This window comes from Nyctibius grandis, chromosome 5 (genome assembly GCF_013368605.1).
Source record: "Nyctibius grandis isolate bNycGra1 chromosome 5, bNycGra1.pri, whole genome shotgun sequence".
Classification (NCBI taxonomy): domain Eukaryota; kingdom Metazoa; phylum Chordata; class Aves; order Nyctibiiformes; family Nyctibiidae; genus Nyctibius; species Nyctibius grandis.
Window position 1 is genome coordinate 79,531,587 of NC_090662.1, and position 17,034 is coordinate 79,548,620.

A 17,034-nucleotide genomic window follows, 5' to 3' on the forward strand; every position below is an offset into this window, starting at 1 on the left:
AAGACAAGTGCAAGGTCCTGCACGTGGGATGACATAACCCAAGAGCTCAGTACCAGCTAGGATATGTGTGACTGGGGAGCAGCCTTGCTGAAAGGGGTCTGGGGGTCCTGGTGGAAAGGCAAATAGGGTCCTGGGCTGCATCCACAGGGGCATTGCTAGCAGAGCTAGAGATGTGATCATCCCACTCTACTCAGTGCTTGTCAGGCCACACCTAGAGTACTGTGTCCAGCTTTGGTCCCCACAATTCAAAAAAGATGCAGACAAACTGGAGAGGGCCCAAAGGAGGGCCATGAAGATGATCAAAGGGCTGGAGAACCTGCCTTGTGAGGAAATACTGAAGGAGTTAGGTCTTTTCTCCCTGGAGAAGAGAAGGCTTGGGGAGACCTCATCACAGTTTTCCAGTACTTAAAGGGCAGCTACAAGGAGGATGGAGACCCTCCCTTCACAAGGAGCCACTTGGGGAGGACAGGGGCAGCTGGTACAAGTTGTGCTGGGAGAGGTTTCATCTCAATATAAGAAAGAAATATTTTACAGTGAGAGCAATCATTCACTGGAATAACCTCCTGAGGGAGGTGGTAGAGTCCCCATCACTGGAAGTTTTCAACATCTGACTGAACAGGATGCTGGATAATCTCATCTAGGCTCCCTTTCCCACAAAAGGTTGGACCAGATGATCTTTTGAGGTCCCTTCCAACCTAGGCTGGTCTAAGGTTCTGTGGTTCTGCATTGAAAATTAAACTGTGCTCATGAGTTAAGACAAAAGGCAACAGTTTGCACACTGTCACCCTGCTTATGGCACTAGGTTAATTACAAGTAAATCATATCAGGTTTTTCTGATGGTCTCACAGATTTACGTGGGAAAGCGTGTTCTTTCCAGAGCCTGTGTGCTGTCTTCTCCAGGAGTCGTCAGTATTGAGGCTGTCTGGCACGTTGTAGAACTGGGTTCTTATGTGATATTGATGTAGGTATAGCCTGATATGGACAGGCTGTTTCTATTATTAGCACATCCTCAGTGCTGTGGATATATGCTGGTGTATCTCTGCCTGGTCTCTACTGCCACTGGCCTTGGTCCGCTAGACCTGAGCAGACTGCTAGTCTGCATAGCTTTGCCAGGGTTCCAGCACAGGCTCTAACCAGAGCTGAACGTCATTTTCACAAATGGGATAGGTATAATGATTGAGCTCTAGACTTAAAACAGTCAAATTACAAGTGTAAACTACCTTACACTCAAATCCCAGATTATCTAAGATATTATTTCACTGCATTAGCCTATTTATCACAGTTATTACTGATATTCAAGTGTGAATTGAATCCAGGGTATTCTGACAGCAAGAAAGATCCTTAGAATACATCACTCTGCAGTCCAGTCTGTAACTTTAAAATAGAAGTAATGCTTCAAAGTTGCTATTTTATTTTTCCTGCTGACCATGAAGTACAACATCTTAAAATATGACCACATTTTTAGCATTAATTCATTTATTTTGAATAAACTTTACTTTCACGAGGCCATAGGTTTACATTCATTATTGTTCTAGGATAAGCAAAGCCCTTATCCTACAGGCAGGATATCTGGTATTTTTTCTGAAGCCATTTAATTTTTGTACTTAGTTTCATTTTTTTCGTGGAACTACTCACTCTTTCAGTAAAGGTAGTGTTTGTGGTTGCACCACATCTGTTTCCTGTTGTAGTCTATATTCTCACTGTGGTTTGCAGTATTCAGAATGGCCTCAGAATGTGAAACCCACACCACATTGTGGTTAAAACAGAATAAACCACTGGAGACACTGCTTCATAGCAGCAGAAGGTGGGTTTCTCATATGGGGGATTCTGTGGGGATAGGCTTCACTGTGATGAGCTGATCCATCTGGGGCTGGAGAAGGGGAATGAATGCATAAAGCAGTATTGGCTGGGACTCGGTTATCACCTGAATTTCAATATGTGAAAAGATGATGCCGAAATCCTTTGAAATTGGTTGATTAGCGATTGTTTCTTTTTCCTTGTGCTTATTATATGTATTATCCCTGTATCTCTTGCCACTTTCCTTCTGCCTGACACCAGACTATTTGGTTCTGTAGCCTATTGATGAAATTCTATTCAAATCTCCTAAAATGCAGCCAAAGCGACTGCAGACAATGTGGTGCTGTGGAACTGTTCATATGGTGGTACCCAGCTGCTAATGGGCAGATGTTTATATTAAGTAATATTGCGCAGATGGACTCAGGTAAGATTGCACTGGAGGTAGGGAGGCAGGTATGTATAAGTGCTTTCAGATTGGCGTCTGTTTTGTCTAGTTGGCATAAAGCTGTCTTTCATAATAACCTGTGTGTGGCAAAACAAAAATTAATTAAAAGCAGATACTTAATCCTTAAGTCCTCCCTTCTCTTTTCCTGACTTTCTTTCAGTTTAAGAGGAAGTTTATTTGAACAGCTTCCCTTTTGAAGTTTGCCAAAGAAAGCTCATGTCACACCATACACCTTCGAACTAATTGTCTTTGCCAGTAGTTAAGCACCCCCTTAAATATGGAAGTTTCTTCCCTTTATAAGTACAAGGTAAAAAGTGTACTATCTGAAGATACTGCTTTGTGATAGAGATGTTTTAGTAGTTATTACTGTGTGGTTTTAGTCAATTTGCTTTGCAACATCCATAACATTCTGTATGTCTGTTTGATCTGCTTAGAAAGGACTAATTGACACATATTAATTAGTTACAAGCAAATGGCTTATCTCTGTAGTTTAAGGGGAAGGGGGAAACAAGTCATCGCAGAAATGCAAGATGACTGTGCTATGGTTAGAAAAGGGGTAGTAGGCAAAAGGGGGTGACCAGTTTTGCTTGGTGGTGGTGACGGTTTCTTGAAGGAATTGTTGGCTTAAGGACTGTAACTCACAGTTATCTTACAGATGTTAAATCTGTGTCCCTGGTTCTAAAGTTAACCATTAGTCTGTTGTTTAGCAACCTCATTTATCAAAACAGAGTGTAGGAGGCATGCTGCTAGGAACTGAGAGAGCCAGCAGATGCTGAAATTTTCTGAAGTAGAATAAATGGAATAGCAAGGCTTGTTTTCAAAAGGAGGTCCAGAAATTAGGCAATTATGCTGGGCTCTGAGCCCAGCTAAACAATCTGTTATAGGAAAAGCTGTGTTTGGATTTGGTTACCAGTGTAAAGGACATGAGTTACAGCTTTAGGATGGTAAATGCACCATAATGCAAAGTGAAGCTGCAAGTACTCTGCTTGACTTTCTAAAGGATCTTAGTGAGATCCTTTGGTGAGCAGGGGAAGAAAAAAATTTCACCAAGTAATGTTAATCTTATTTTTACAATGCGTGTGTATTAGTGCATTTGTAGAAGCGTACCGTATATGCTACTAGACTGAAGATTTTTTGGTAAGCCAATTCCACAGAGTTACTACGATTTTTTTTTTTTAAATGTGGAGCTTATTCCTACAAACCAGCAAGTATGCAGAGCCCCTTTATTCTTCTGTAGGAAATGTGCACGTAAGGTTCAATTCCCATTCTAACATACTGAGAGTAAGTGCAGTAATGTCAGGAAGTTTATGGTAGGGAATAGTTTTAAAGAGAAATTGAATTATTGTGAAGATCATAGCATTTTGTTCCACTTTTTAAGTGAACTTAGAAATATTTTATTCATGTGTACGTTGTACTGTATGCTGGGAAAGGTATGGGTTTCTTTTGTGTTTCTCTGTTCCTTTCCTCCCTCCCCATCTGTGCTTGGGTAAGCAAAAGGTATGAGTTGCTGCAAACTTCTCATTTCTCATGCGCTATGAAATTCTTCTGACCACAAAACATTATCCGTCTAGCTGGAGTTGTTAAACAATTGATCCTGAAGGTTGTCATTGCACAAGTCTTTGGGTTTGAGCCATAGGAAGAATGGGAAATCATACAGACTTGTCTATGGCTATCTTAATTCCACCAAGGCAAGTGAGAGAGATTTGAAAACAGTGATTTAGTAAGTCATCCTTTTCCAGTCTAGCAACATCCTTGAGTAGTGGGAAGGATGTTTTGATGTTTCAAGGATTAGTATGCTATCTTGAAATTTGTTAATCACATTGTTTTGAGAAATTTTTACATTAAGGTTGTTTGGGGTTTTTTTCTTTTTTTTGAAGGGTAGTTTACGTGCTGTAAACTTAAACTGTGAACTTGAAACAAGCAGAAATATTTCTGAAGGAACTTTTCTATAAAATTGCAGTGCTGCATCATTTTTAAGCTTCTCTTAAAACACAGGACTCTCTTCACTCCTGTCACTATGGTACTTTTTATAATGGTACTTGGCATTCTTAAGGTACTGGATAACTTGAACATGCATACATATGTTTAATTAATCCTTTCAGTGCCTCTGAAGTTGAGGAAGTTAGGTATTACTTCGTTTTAGCAGTAGAGAAAAATGACACAGTAAATTCAGGTGTCTTGATCAAAGGCATGCAATTATTTACAGATTATTAGTGTTCCTTCTAGTACAAAAAATACTAAACTTGATTTTGAAGAATGTAAAACTGGTTCTTTATTCAGACTTGGGAATATAAACATATTCTGTAGATCATCTTGACATGTTTGCCTCCCAGAATTTATGTGCAGCCTCCTCTTCTGCTATCTGTAACATGGGCAAAGCTCACTTGGGAGGGACTGTGGACTACAAGATCCTGAGCCAGGACTCCTTGACATTGTAAGCTTGTCTTCATTCATGTAAAACACAGTGTCTCTCATTTAAAACTAAACCAAGAGACATAAGTCAGAAATAAGAGGGAGAGGCAATGTCCAGCAGACACAAATAATATTAGTTCTTAAAGCAAATATAAGGAATGTTGTGCCATAATTTCACATTATGATCTGTTTATGAGACTAGTCTTATATATAAGAGATCCTGTGTGGTTTTTAGCATAAGTACCTATTGAAATACAGTCTTTTTTTATTAGAGTGCTGTGTAACATTGATAGCATTTTACTGGCTAGGAGATTATCTTTTAATATGAAGTCTAAGTGTGGAGCAGCTAGTTAATTAATCTTTGATAAAGAGTGACAGAATTATTCTGTATACATAATAAGTTTGTATATATCCATAGGTCATGAATGCTGATGGAACTGGGAGAAGAGTTCTGGTGGAGGACAAGCTGCCTCACATCTTTGGATTCACGTTGTTGGGAGACTATGTTTATTGGACAGACTGGCAAAGACGCAGTATTGAACGCGTGCATAAGCGAACAGCAGAAAGAGAGATCATCATAGATCAACTGCCTGATCTAATGGGCCTGAAAGCTACAAACGTCCACCAGATAATTGGTGAGTGAGACTACTAATCAGGCAAGTAAAATGAAATAGAAAATTTCAGCAGTGCTTTTCTGCAGGTATCACTTTATACCAGGTCAGATATTTAGAAACGGGCAGAATCCAGTTTTATTGCATGATAACTGTAGGCTTCAGTTTGATGGGGTGGGGTAGGTGTTTTGTGAGGTGCTTCAGCTCTCTAGCTTGGAAGAGTATCAGCTGGAAAACAACCAGGCTCCCCCCAAAATGGGTCATTTTCTGCTTCTTAGGGAATTGGAGTGGCTCATAGGTCTGAACAGCCCTGGATCCAGTAAAGGGGGAAGAAGGATCATGGAAAATGAGAACTTCTCTTTGTAACAGCCCGCTATTAGATTAGCCCAGCTGTTTATGAAACTGCAGCTGTAGCAGCTTTTCATCTTGCAATCTGAACATGTGCTCCCAGTATGCAATAGCTAAGAATGAGCCAGTTTTATTCTGTTCAGTACTTTTCACGTTAATACAGCAAAATCATCTTTAAAAATAACTAGAAGTACTTTCTGCCCTGTAGTGTCTTTGGTGTAAAAATGCAGGATCTAGCTTTAAATTTGCTATCATTGGCTATCCAAACACTGGTAGCAGTGCGACTGTGGCATCACAGAACTCATCACATTCCCTGAATATCCTGCTATACGGATAGGGCTTTCAGCTTCTTGCTGCCACGTCTGGACTGTACCCCAGGGAATTAATCAAATATAGTTGAGGTATATCTTTGCATTTCTGTTGCCACGTTAACAAGATGCCTTAAGGTACTTGTGTTTTAAATGCAGCTCTCTTTCCATCTGTTTGGCTAATTGAGCTTGGTAATGCTGGGCCTCTTTTAGTAGGTGGATTTCCAACATGTGCAGGTACGCAAGTTAGTATTGCAAAGACCTGCTTTACTAGCATCCTGGAGAGAAGAGGCCATTGAATGGATGTGAAAATAGATCTGCAAATTTTCCATCTCTAGGAACACAACTGGGGTATGTAACTGAACCAGTGTACTGCAAAAGGCAGCAGAACATACACTTGCTTACTTACATACTTACTGTCCATTTAGTGCTTTTGTTGTGAATCGGGAACATCAGTAGCTGTTGTAGTCCAGATCCCTTTCCCTAATGCTGGGTTTGTTTCATGGGGTCAGGAAAACAAGCACTGGCTTTCTAGCCACATAGAGAAACAGCTTTCCAAAGGATTACAGGAACCGAACAAAAATGAATTCATTCAGAGAATAAAAGGTGAAAAACTATATGTATTTCTTAAAGAACTCATAGCGTCATTGATGCGTGTGAGGACTGTCTTCATCTTCCAACTGAAGTCAGTTTGCAATGATTGCTTTTGCTTTTGTTGCATGCTTAGGTACAAACCCTTGTGCAGAGGATAATGGCGGCTGCAGTCACCTTTGTCTGTACAGACCACAAGGCCTTCGCTGCGCTTGCCCCATAGGCTTAGAGCTCATCAATGATATGAAGACCTGCATTGTCCCAGAGGCTTTCCTGCTGTTTTCTCGGAGAGCAGATATCAGACGAATCTCTTTAGAAACGAACAACAACAACGTTGCTATTCCACTCACTGGCGTCAAGGAAGCTTCTGCTCTGGATTTTGATGTGACAGACAATCGGATTTACTGGACTGACATTTCATTGAAGGTAGAGGTTTATTCCATATTGGCTATTAAGTTGTTACAAGGTTCTTGAGATACTTGGGAATGGATTGACAAATGTGATTTACAAGATTCAAGGGATAGGTAAAAGAGCTTGTTTTAACTAAGAATGGCATATATTTTCGTTATGCTAGCAGCATTCTCTCCTATAAATAATTTAAATCTAATGTATACATTTTCACAGAAAGGATAAGTTTGTAAAAATAAAGTTTTTTGGCAGAAGGCTGAGAAGAATGCCATATGGCAGGAGATTTACGGGATTACAGATGTTTTGCTAGATATATTTAATGGAGAAAGCCTTGTCTTGGGTCAGGAAGTGAAAATGGGTCTTAGCTATTCATTAGCTTATATAGCTACTGCACATGAGACACATTATGAATCACAGACTTTGTGATATTTGCTGAGAGGCCTACTCAGCCAGCCATCCTCAGTCCAGGAGGTTCCTCCAGTGCGTTGATGATAACTTTCTGATGCAAATGGTGGATGAGGCAACTAGGAGAGGAGCGTTGCTGGATCTTATCCTCACTAACAAGGAGGGTCTGGTTGAAGAGGCGAAGGTTGAGGGCAGCCTTGGTTGTAGTGACCATGAGATGGTAGAGTCCAGGATCTCATGTGGCAGGACCAGAATAGCTAGCAGAATCACAACCCTGGACTTCAGGAGGGCCAACTTTGGCCTTTTCAAGCAATTGCTAGGGGAAATCCCATGGGACAGGGTACTAGAAGGTAAGGGGGCCCAAGATAGTTGGTTAGCATTCAAGGACTGCTCCTTCCGAGCTCAAGATCAGAGCATCCCAGCAGGTAGGAAGTCAAGGAAGGGTACCAGGAGACCTGCATGGTTAAACAGGGAACTGCTGGGCAAACTCAAGTGGAAGAAGAGGGTGTACAGATCATGGAAGGAGGGGCTGGCCACTTGGAAGGAATATAAGTCTGTTGTCAGAGGATGTAGGGAGGCAACTAGGAAAGCTAAGGCCTCCTTGGAATTAAACCTTGCAAGAGAGGTCAAGGACAACAGAAGGGGCTTCTTCAAATACATTGCAGGTAAAGCCAACACTAGAGGCAATGTAGGCCCACTGATGAATGAGGTGGGGGCCCTGGAGACAGAGGATAAAAAGAAGGCGGAGTTACTGAATGCCTTCTTTGCCTCTGTCTATACTGCTGGAGGCTGTCCTGAGGAGCCCCGGACCCCTGATGCCCCAGAAGAAGTCAGGATAGAGGAGGAATCTGTCTTGGTAGATGAGGGCTGGGTCAGGGACCAATTAAGCAATCTGGACGTCCATAAATCCATGGGCCCTGATGGGATGCACCTGCGGGTGCTGAGGGAGCTGGCGGAAGTCATTGCTAGGCCACTCTCCATCATCTTTACTAAGTTGTGGGCAACGGGAGAGGTGCCTGAGGACTGGAGGAAAGCGAACGTCACTCCAGTCTTCAAAAAGGGCAAGAAGGAGGACCCGGGTAACTATAGACCGGTCAGCCTCACCTCCATCCCCGGAAAGGTGATGGAACAACTTGTCCTTGGTGCTGTCTCTAGGCACATCAAGGATAGGGGGATCATTAGGGGCACTCAGCACGGCTTCACCAAGGGGAAGTCATGCTTAACCAACTTGATAGCCTTTTATGAGGACGTAACCCGGTGGATAGATGATGGTAAAGCTGTGGATGTGGTCTATCTCGATTTCAGTAAGGCGTTTGACACGGTCTCCCACAGCATCCTCGCAGCTAAACTGAAGAAGGGTGGTCTGGATGATCGGATAGTGAGGTGGATTGTGAACTGGCTGAAGGAAAGAAGCCAGAGAGTGGTGGTCAATGGGACTGAGTCCAGTTGGAGGCCTGTGTCTAGCGGAGTCCCTCAAGGGTCGGTACTGGGACCAGTTCTATTCAATATATTCATTAATGACTTGGATGAGGGAATAGAGTGCACTGTCAGCAAGTTCGCTGATGACACAAAACTGGGAGGAGTGGCTGATGTGCCGGAAGGCTGCGCAGCCATTCAGAGAGACCTGGACAGGCTGGAAAGTTGGGCGGGGAGAAATTTAATGAAATATAACAAGGGCAAGTGTAGAGTCCTGCATCTGGGCAAGAACAACCCCATGTACCAGTAGAAGTTGGGGGCAGACCTGTTGGAGAGCAGCGTAGGGGAAAGGGACCTGGGGGTCCTAGTGGACAACAGGATGACCATGAGCCAGCAGTGTGCCCTTGTGGCCAAGAAGGCCAATGGCATCCTGGGGTGTATTAGAAGGGGTGTGGTTAGCAGGTCGAGAGAGGTTCTCCTCCCCCTCTACTCTGCCCTGGTGAGGCCGCATCTGGAATATTGTGTCCAGTTCTGGGCCCCTCAGTTCAAGAAGGACAGGGAACTGCTAGAGAGAGTCCAGCGCAGAGCCACGAAGATGATTAAGGGGGTGGAACATCTCCCTTATGAGGAGAGGCTGAGGGAGCTGGGTCTCTTTAGCTTAGAGAAGAGGAGACTGAGGGGTGACCTCATTAATGTTTATAAATATGTAAAGGGCAAGTGTCATGAGGATGGAGCCAGGCTCTTCTCAGTGACATCCCTTGACAGGACAAGGGGCAATGGGTGCAAGTTGGAACACAGGAGGTTCCACATAAATATGAGGAAAAACTTCTTTACGGTGAGGGTGACCGAACACTGGAACAGGCTGCCCAGAGAGGTTGTGGAGTCTCCTTCTCTGGAGACATTCAAAACCCACCTGGACGCATTCCTGTGTGATATGGTCTAGGCAATGCTGCTCCGGCAGGGGGATTGGACTAGATGATCTTTCGAGGTCCCTTCCAATCCCTAACATTCTGTGATTCTGTAAAGCAGGTCTAGGGTCTAGACTGACAAATCAGAAAAGGTTGAGGGTAGGTGTTTAAATGTGGTGGTTAATGGAGTGACAGAAATCTGTGTATTGTCTGTCTGTTATCAGTGAGTCTAGTTATGCCCTTTGTTTTTTTCATTGGTTGTAGATCTAATGAGATTTGTGAGCATCAAAAATTAGTTTTTAATAAAAGAAAGTTTTCCACAATTGGGTTGAGACCTGTGCCAGGAATAACTCATAGACCTTTGCAACTGAAGAATCAGAAAAGTTAAAAACACAGAGTTTAAGTGAGTTTGAGAGAGGTGACGTGGCTGAGCTCTTCAGGTATTGTATTTATTTGAGCTGTGTTTGAAATAAAAATAAAGCAATGATCTGATCAATTTTTAAGGGTGATACAGGTGAAGACTGAGATACAAACTTCCCTGCTGTGTACTGTCACAAACTGACATGGTTAGCAGGTAGCATCCAAACTGGAAAGTAAACAAAATATCAATCTTTGTGTTAACTTGTGATGGGTTAGAAGTATGAGCAGTGTGTGCAGAGAGGAATATTAAGGACACAGAAGCCCGTGTTTGCCAAAAAGAATTTTGTACCATCCTAATGTTACTCCTTTACTTTCAGGCTTATAAGTGGTCATAGTAAATGAGGGAATGCCTAAACTCTGATATTAAAATATAATTCTGGCTGTATCTGTTATCACAGGCTGATCCATGATGGCAAGAGTTAAAATAAGTCTTTTGAATAAAAAACCAAGAAGAAATTATGCTTAGTGAAATTAAATTAAACTATCAGTACTGAAGCATTTGCACTACTGAGCTAATTGGTCATGAGGTTGTTTTCTTCTGTTTGCTGTTCTATCCTGAACTTTTTCATTAGGCTGCTTTAAACATTGTTCTGTGCTATAACATCAATGCTTTTGTATAGTCCTGGGAGAGCCAAAATATTTCCCCCTCAAAGTTGGCACTGAGCTATTAAGGTCACTTTGGCATGTAGACTGCTTAATTGAACCAGACTAGTTATCCCATTTATTTCCCCAGTGAAACGCTCTTGGAATTGACACAGAATACATTCGTAGAGTACAGTAAATCATTACTTCTGAATAGCAGCATTGTTCGCCTTGCAAATAAGTAGCATATTGTAAGATCCTCTTTCCTATGAGATGCCTAAAATCTGAAAGTGTTTAAAATGCAACAAAGAAAACAACCAGCCCAATGACAGACTGGTAAAATTTCTAATTTGCTGTGTACCTTTGTATCCCTGCAGACTATCAGCAGAGCGTTTATGAATGGCAGCGCACTGGAACATGTTGTGGAGTTTGGCTTGGATTACCCAGAAGGCATGGCCGTAGATTGGCTGGGGAAGAACTTGTATTGGGCTGATACTGGAACAAATCGTATAGAAGTGTCAAAGTTGGATGGACAGCATCGCCAAGTGCTGGTGTGGAAAGATCTCGACAGTCCCCGGGCATTGGCATTGGACCCTGCTGAGGGGTAACTTGCTGATTTAATTTTGTATTTATGAATGGTGAAAAACAACATCGTAATGCTTCCTCTAGGGCATGTTAGTTAGGCACTGCATGTAAATCCTGAGAGAGCTGAGCTGGGGAATACAACCTGGTAATTTAGAGTATGAGGGCTGGAGAAATATGCTCTTAGTGTCCTGAATAATCATTAAGAATACTACAAAAAAAGAAATCCGAGCAGCTCATTAAAAAGGGATTTATATTTAGTTTTTTAATTAACCACAGAATCAAAGAAGTTTTAGGTTTATGGAATTCATTAATTAGAAAAAGGCTATAGCATTGAGAAGAAAATATTTGTCCTTTTAAAAATGAGGATCCTTTTTATCACAAGTTAGGGTCCAATAAAGGTATTAAATGATATAACTTGAGAGTGGGGGAGTGAAGCTTATTGTCTGAGAATAAGGAATGTGTTTGTTTCTTCAGATAAGGGAGCCTTTTTAGTTGGTATGGACAAGGGAAGCAAGGACAGAGAGTGGAAACAATTATACCCACCTATCCCCAAAATGAAAGATTACCTGAGAAGAAACTTCTCAGTTGGATCCAAATGTAATAGCAAAAGTAGGGCAATAAGCAGGGGGAGGGAGGAAGGAGCCAGGCAAGGCAAAACTATTTAGCTTCTGAAATAGCTCTACTGCCATGAAATGCTCATTTGACATTAACTAATTCCTGCAAAACCTTTTTGAGGCTATACCAGCATTGTATTTTTCTTATTTTACAAATGAGGGAACTTCAATTTTCAAGTGTTATGAAACGATCACATTTCCAGTGACACTGCAAGAGTTACAGCATTGCAGAGACTCTGCACCACTTGAACACATTCCTCCTGCTTCATTTCAACAAGGTGATGGGAACTGTGGCAATGCTGAAGCCGAACAGAGTTCTGTGCTGCCCCCAGTGGGACATGTAGATGTGGTTCAGTCCTGACATGCCAGGGGTTGCCTGGCCAAGTACATCAGAGGGCATTCAAGACGAGATTGTTAGATCCAGTTACTCAGCTTTAAGAAAAGGTTGCTACGGTTAATTCTAGTTTTATGCTGGGAATGGTTTTTTCCAAGGATTATTATAATTCAATGCTTTGTCTCTTCACAGAGCAGGAAAAAAATTACTTTAGTTTTCAGCCCGAATGCCTGTTTTTCCTTTTGTCTTATAGCTGAGCTATGTTGTTGTACTTTATATGGAAATTTTCATGGCATTACTACCATGGGGGCAATTCTAACACTTAGATCCATGCTGTGTAGAGCTTGCAAAACTTATGCACAAAATACTTGCAAAATTTTTAAGAAAAATTTGCAAGTATTCCTGGTGTCTAAGGAATAGCTCCCCCTTAATCATTGGTTTTTGAAGCAACCTTTCCCACTGTGTGGTTGATTGAAATTAAAAGCATTTCACAGGTGTTTGTTACTAAAGGTATTGAAAGATAAAAGTTTAAACATTGGCTAGCTGTGTCTTACTCATTTTTAAAATGGTGTTGGCTTTATGTTTTGGAAGAAGCGACTAACTACTTGACATCAGATGTCAAATATGCAGCCCTCTACTGTACAGGGCCTAAAAAAACATAATCGTGTACAAGTCTATGCTTCTGCCAAATGAAGCATAAAGTGGTGTGTGAGTATGTAATAGTTCATACTTTTGCTCCAGTGGAGATGCCATACAGCTTTTTGTTATTCTGCCCTTGGCTGAAATGTAACACACTGTTACATGCCTGACTGACTTAGTTGCGTGGAGATGAGCAGTGGCACCTATTTACAAAAGTACCCTGCATATCTACCTTTTTCTATTTCTTCATTTGATGGACAACTGAATAGAAACAGAAGCTAAATGCTATGGAAAGTATCTTGCTAAATAACCAGGTATAAATGAAGGTGCCCAACTGCCAACCTTTTTCCTCTTAACTGATGTGCATGGATTAGTTGAGATTGAAGTGCTTTCCTATGGAACTTGCTGGTGAAAATTCAGCTCTAAGTGAAAAAAATAATGTTGGAAGCATTTTGAGGAAACCTGACTCCCTTCCTTGCTTGTATTTTGAAAAAGCATTTAATGTAATGGGGCTTAATAAATGCTCAGATTTACAGCTTTTGTTTTTCTCTTATTGTTTCTAAGGATTTTTGTTTTGTTTCTCTCCTTGAGTTCTTTTTTTGGATAAATGTGATTTTTTTTTTTTTCTTTTGTCCTTTTAATCAGGTTTATGTACTGGACTGAATGGGGTGGTAAGCCAAAGATTGATAGAGCTGCTATGGATGGTACTGAGCGCACTACTTTGGTACCAAATGTGGGACGTGCTAACGGCCTAACTATTGATTACGCTAAAAGACGACTGTACTGGACCGACCTCGATACCAACCTGATAGAATCCTCCAACATGCTAGGTGAGCCCCAGAGCCCTGGGCAGCGTTGTGGGGATGCTGCTGCTTTTTCACAGTTCCCTGTGGCAAATTATTGCTTAAATAATGCAAAGATACACGTCTTAAGACAAAAATAGATTTTTCTAAACTCACACGCCTTTAACATTTGCTTCTATAATTGATGTTTATGCAACACAGCATTTAGCGAGTCCTCGATTTTCTTGTAGATAATATAGTTGCTCACAAAGTTAAAATTATACAAGCTGTACATGTTTTCAGTTATATGCAGGACAAAGCTGTCAACTTCCTGTGTTTTGGAGAGTCTTATTTTGCTGCTCTGAAGAACACTGGCAAATACAGAACAAACACTTCATCATCTGTAGAAAGGTAGAGAGAAAGCCAAGATAACAGCTTAATGGACATTTTTCACAGTGTAATTTAATACAGTTTGGTTTTTAATCTTTGTTGGTATCCTCAGGGTTCAGGCTTTTTTTTTTCCCTCAGTATCCTCAACACTAAGGAGCTTTTCCTGGCTAGTACTGATCACCAGGGGGGCTCACTCTCATGCTAGGGTCTGTGTGATTATTTTATAAACTGGTCATTACAGCTAAATGGAGGTGGAGTATTTTATTCTTTCATTGTCCTGAGGCAGTGTACTGAGGACCCAAGCCCCCTCAGATTTGCACAGTATCTTTTTTTAACTCTCAGCACCCACCACAGGTGTGGACTGCCTTGTGTGCCAAAATATTCAGATTCGTGTTATCACTAGCCAATATTTAAGGCTAAAGGAGTTAGTCTTCTTTAAACAGTACGTTTGCAATAGTGGAACAAAACTAGAAAAAGATCAAAACAGGAAAATGCATTATAGGAATTATATGTACTATAAAATATTTTCTTCATGTATTTTGGTGTGCTTTTGAGTCTGACTCAGCGTTCCCCTGTGTACCGTGGAACTGGACACAGCATCAGAATTTCATCTTCCCTGTGCCTGTAGCTAGTGATGGCAGAGTGCAGGGCTGTGCATCCTTGTCTTCTTTGTGCAAAGAGGGAATGACTTCTTGCTTCATAATCTCCTGTTCATTTTCTGTGACTAGACAGCAGGACGTCCCATGGTAATGAAGTGGTTGAAATCATTTCACCCCCCATGCCCTGCTCCTTAAGGTCTCGTCTTAGAATTTCCACACAATTAACTGTTTCCTACCTTGAGTTTCTGACTACTCCTTCCTGTTATGGCATTCCAGAGACACGTTAGTTTAACCTACATTCTACACTGCATTATGAGAAAAAAATTAATTTTTCTCATAATATAGTATAGAATTGTATTAAGCTCATAACAATTTTCTCTCTGTAAGCAGTGACCAAAATATGGTGCGAGAGATGCTGAACTGGGAATACAGTGTCAGGATCCTGCGTCTCCTTCAGAGGGAACCTGCTTGTTTCAGGGAAGAGGGAAAGGACAGAATCTTTGAGAACCCTGATCATTTTCAAAACTGAGACCTTTTTCTTTAGTAAAATACATTCTCTTCTGTGATCGCAAGCAGGATTAGCACATTCCTGTGATAAGCTCTGAGACTTCAGGATGGTCTTTTGAATATTGTACGTTACTTTATAATTTGCTTTTGTAATAATGAAATAGTAACTTTAATTATATGTTAATCTTTCTATACAGGGGACATGTCCAGCAGCATTAAACAGCATATTGTTTGTCCCCATATAACTCTGCTTTTTCTCTCCCTTTCCTTTTGAAACAGGCCTTGACCGTGAGATTATAGCTGATGACTTGCCTCACCCATTTGGCTTGACTCAGTATCAGGATTACATTTACTGGACAGACTGGAGCCGGCGTAGCATCGAACGAGCCAACAAGACCAGTGGCCAGAACCGAACTATCATCCAAGGGCATTTGGATTATGTTATGGACATCTTGGTCTTCCATTCCTCCAGGCAGGCAGGCTGGAACGAGTGTGCCTCTAGCAACGGTCACTGCTCTCACCTGTGCTTAGCAGTCCCTGTTGGTGGTTTTGTCTGTGGCTGCCCAGCTCACTATTCCTTGAACTCTGACAACAGGACTTGTAGTGGTAAGCCATGATGAATGAAAATAAAAGAGAGAAGCAGATGTGTTTAGTAACAGATGCAAGCATTGTACTTGGAGGAAAGAAGAGTTATATTTTTACATGAGATCATAGAATCATAGAATGATTTGGGTTGGAAGGAACCTTAAAGATCATCTGGTTCCAACCCCCCTGCTGTGGGCAGGGATGCCTTCCACTAGACCAGGTTGCTCAAAGCCCTATCCAGCTTGGCTTTGAACACTCCCAGGGATGAGGCATCCATGACTTCTCTGGGCAACCTGTTCCAGTGTCTCACCACCCTCACAGTAAAGAATTTCTTCCTAATATCTCATCTAAATTGACCCTCTTTCAGTTTAAAACCGTTCCCCCTCATCCTATCACTACATGCCCTTGTAAAAAGTCCCTCTTCCCCTTTCCTGTAGGCCCCCTTCAGGTACTGGAAGGCTGCTAGAAGGTCTCCCTGGAGCCTTCTGTTCTCCAGGCTGAAGAGCCCCAACTCTCTCAGCCTGTCTTCATAGCAGAGGTGCTCCAGCCCTCTGATCATCTTTGTGGCCCTCCTCTGGACTCACTCCAACAGGTCCATGGTGAGGCTTTTTTGCTGATAGGCCAAGTTAGGACTAGTTTCTATTTTTAATACCAAATGTGTGTTTGAAAAAATTTTGGTTCCTTAGCCTCCCTTCCTCCATAGGAAGCAGGGTATATTTAAATACAGTTTTCTAATACTAAAATCCTACTGACTTTTCAGAGAAGATAGGATATTGAAAGCAAAAAATAAAAAGAAAATCTTGCAACAGACCAGTATCATAGTAAAATAAGAGTGGCTCTAGTGAATCTTTTTAGTGACTCAGCTAAATTTGTGTAAGCAGGAAGGCTCAAAATGCGTTTTGATTTGTTATGTTTCTCTCAAATCCTCTTCAAGTACTTACTTGCTTGCTTATTTGTTTCTAATCTTGCCTGACGTATAGGATACGTGATAGTTTGGTCTATATTCTGGACTTTGCATTTAGGTGGGTCAGGATTTAATTCTGTAGTAATTCTGTTTGCTGACTGACGATATGCTGAGGTGTACCCCCAACAACACTCTTGTACTCCCAGAAGTGTTTCTTACTCAGTGAGGTGGAGCTTGGCTCCACGGTCAATCCAGGACTTGAAATTTCTGATCTCAGTGCAGCCAAGCCCCATTTTTCTTTATTGTTGTGCAGAATACAAACCGCAAGGCCCCTCAGGCTGTGTGTACTTAGTTTCTAACCAAATAATTTATCCATCTCTCAATAACTGGCTGCCATTGAAGCTCTCATAATTTTGGCAGCCACACTGGATGGCTGATTTCCAC

At 41.6% G+C, this 17,034-nt stretch overlaps 1 protein-coding gene across 2 annotated transcripts in view; it reads left to right on the forward strand.

Moving 5' to 3' along the window:
• The window catches only part of LRP6 (LDL receptor related protein 6), a 130,257-nt gene that overhangs the window by 90,421 nt on the left and 22,802 nt on the right, over nucleotides 1–17,034 (forward strand). For both annotated transcript variants that reach the window (XM_068401150.1, XM_068401151.1), the window contains 5 exons: nucleotides 5,073–5,289; nucleotides 6,649–6,938; nucleotides 11,029–11,255; nucleotides 13,469–13,653; nucleotides 15,381–15,707. In XM_068401150.1, coding sequence (XP_068257251.1) covers nucleotides 5,073–5,289; nucleotides 6,649–6,938; nucleotides 11,029–11,255; nucleotides 13,469–13,653; nucleotides 15,381–15,707 — 1,246 coding nt within the window. The remainder of the gene's footprint in view (nucleotides 1–5,072; nucleotides 5,290–6,648; nucleotides 6,939–11,028; nucleotides 11,256–13,468; nucleotides 13,654–15,380; nucleotides 15,708–17,034) is intronic.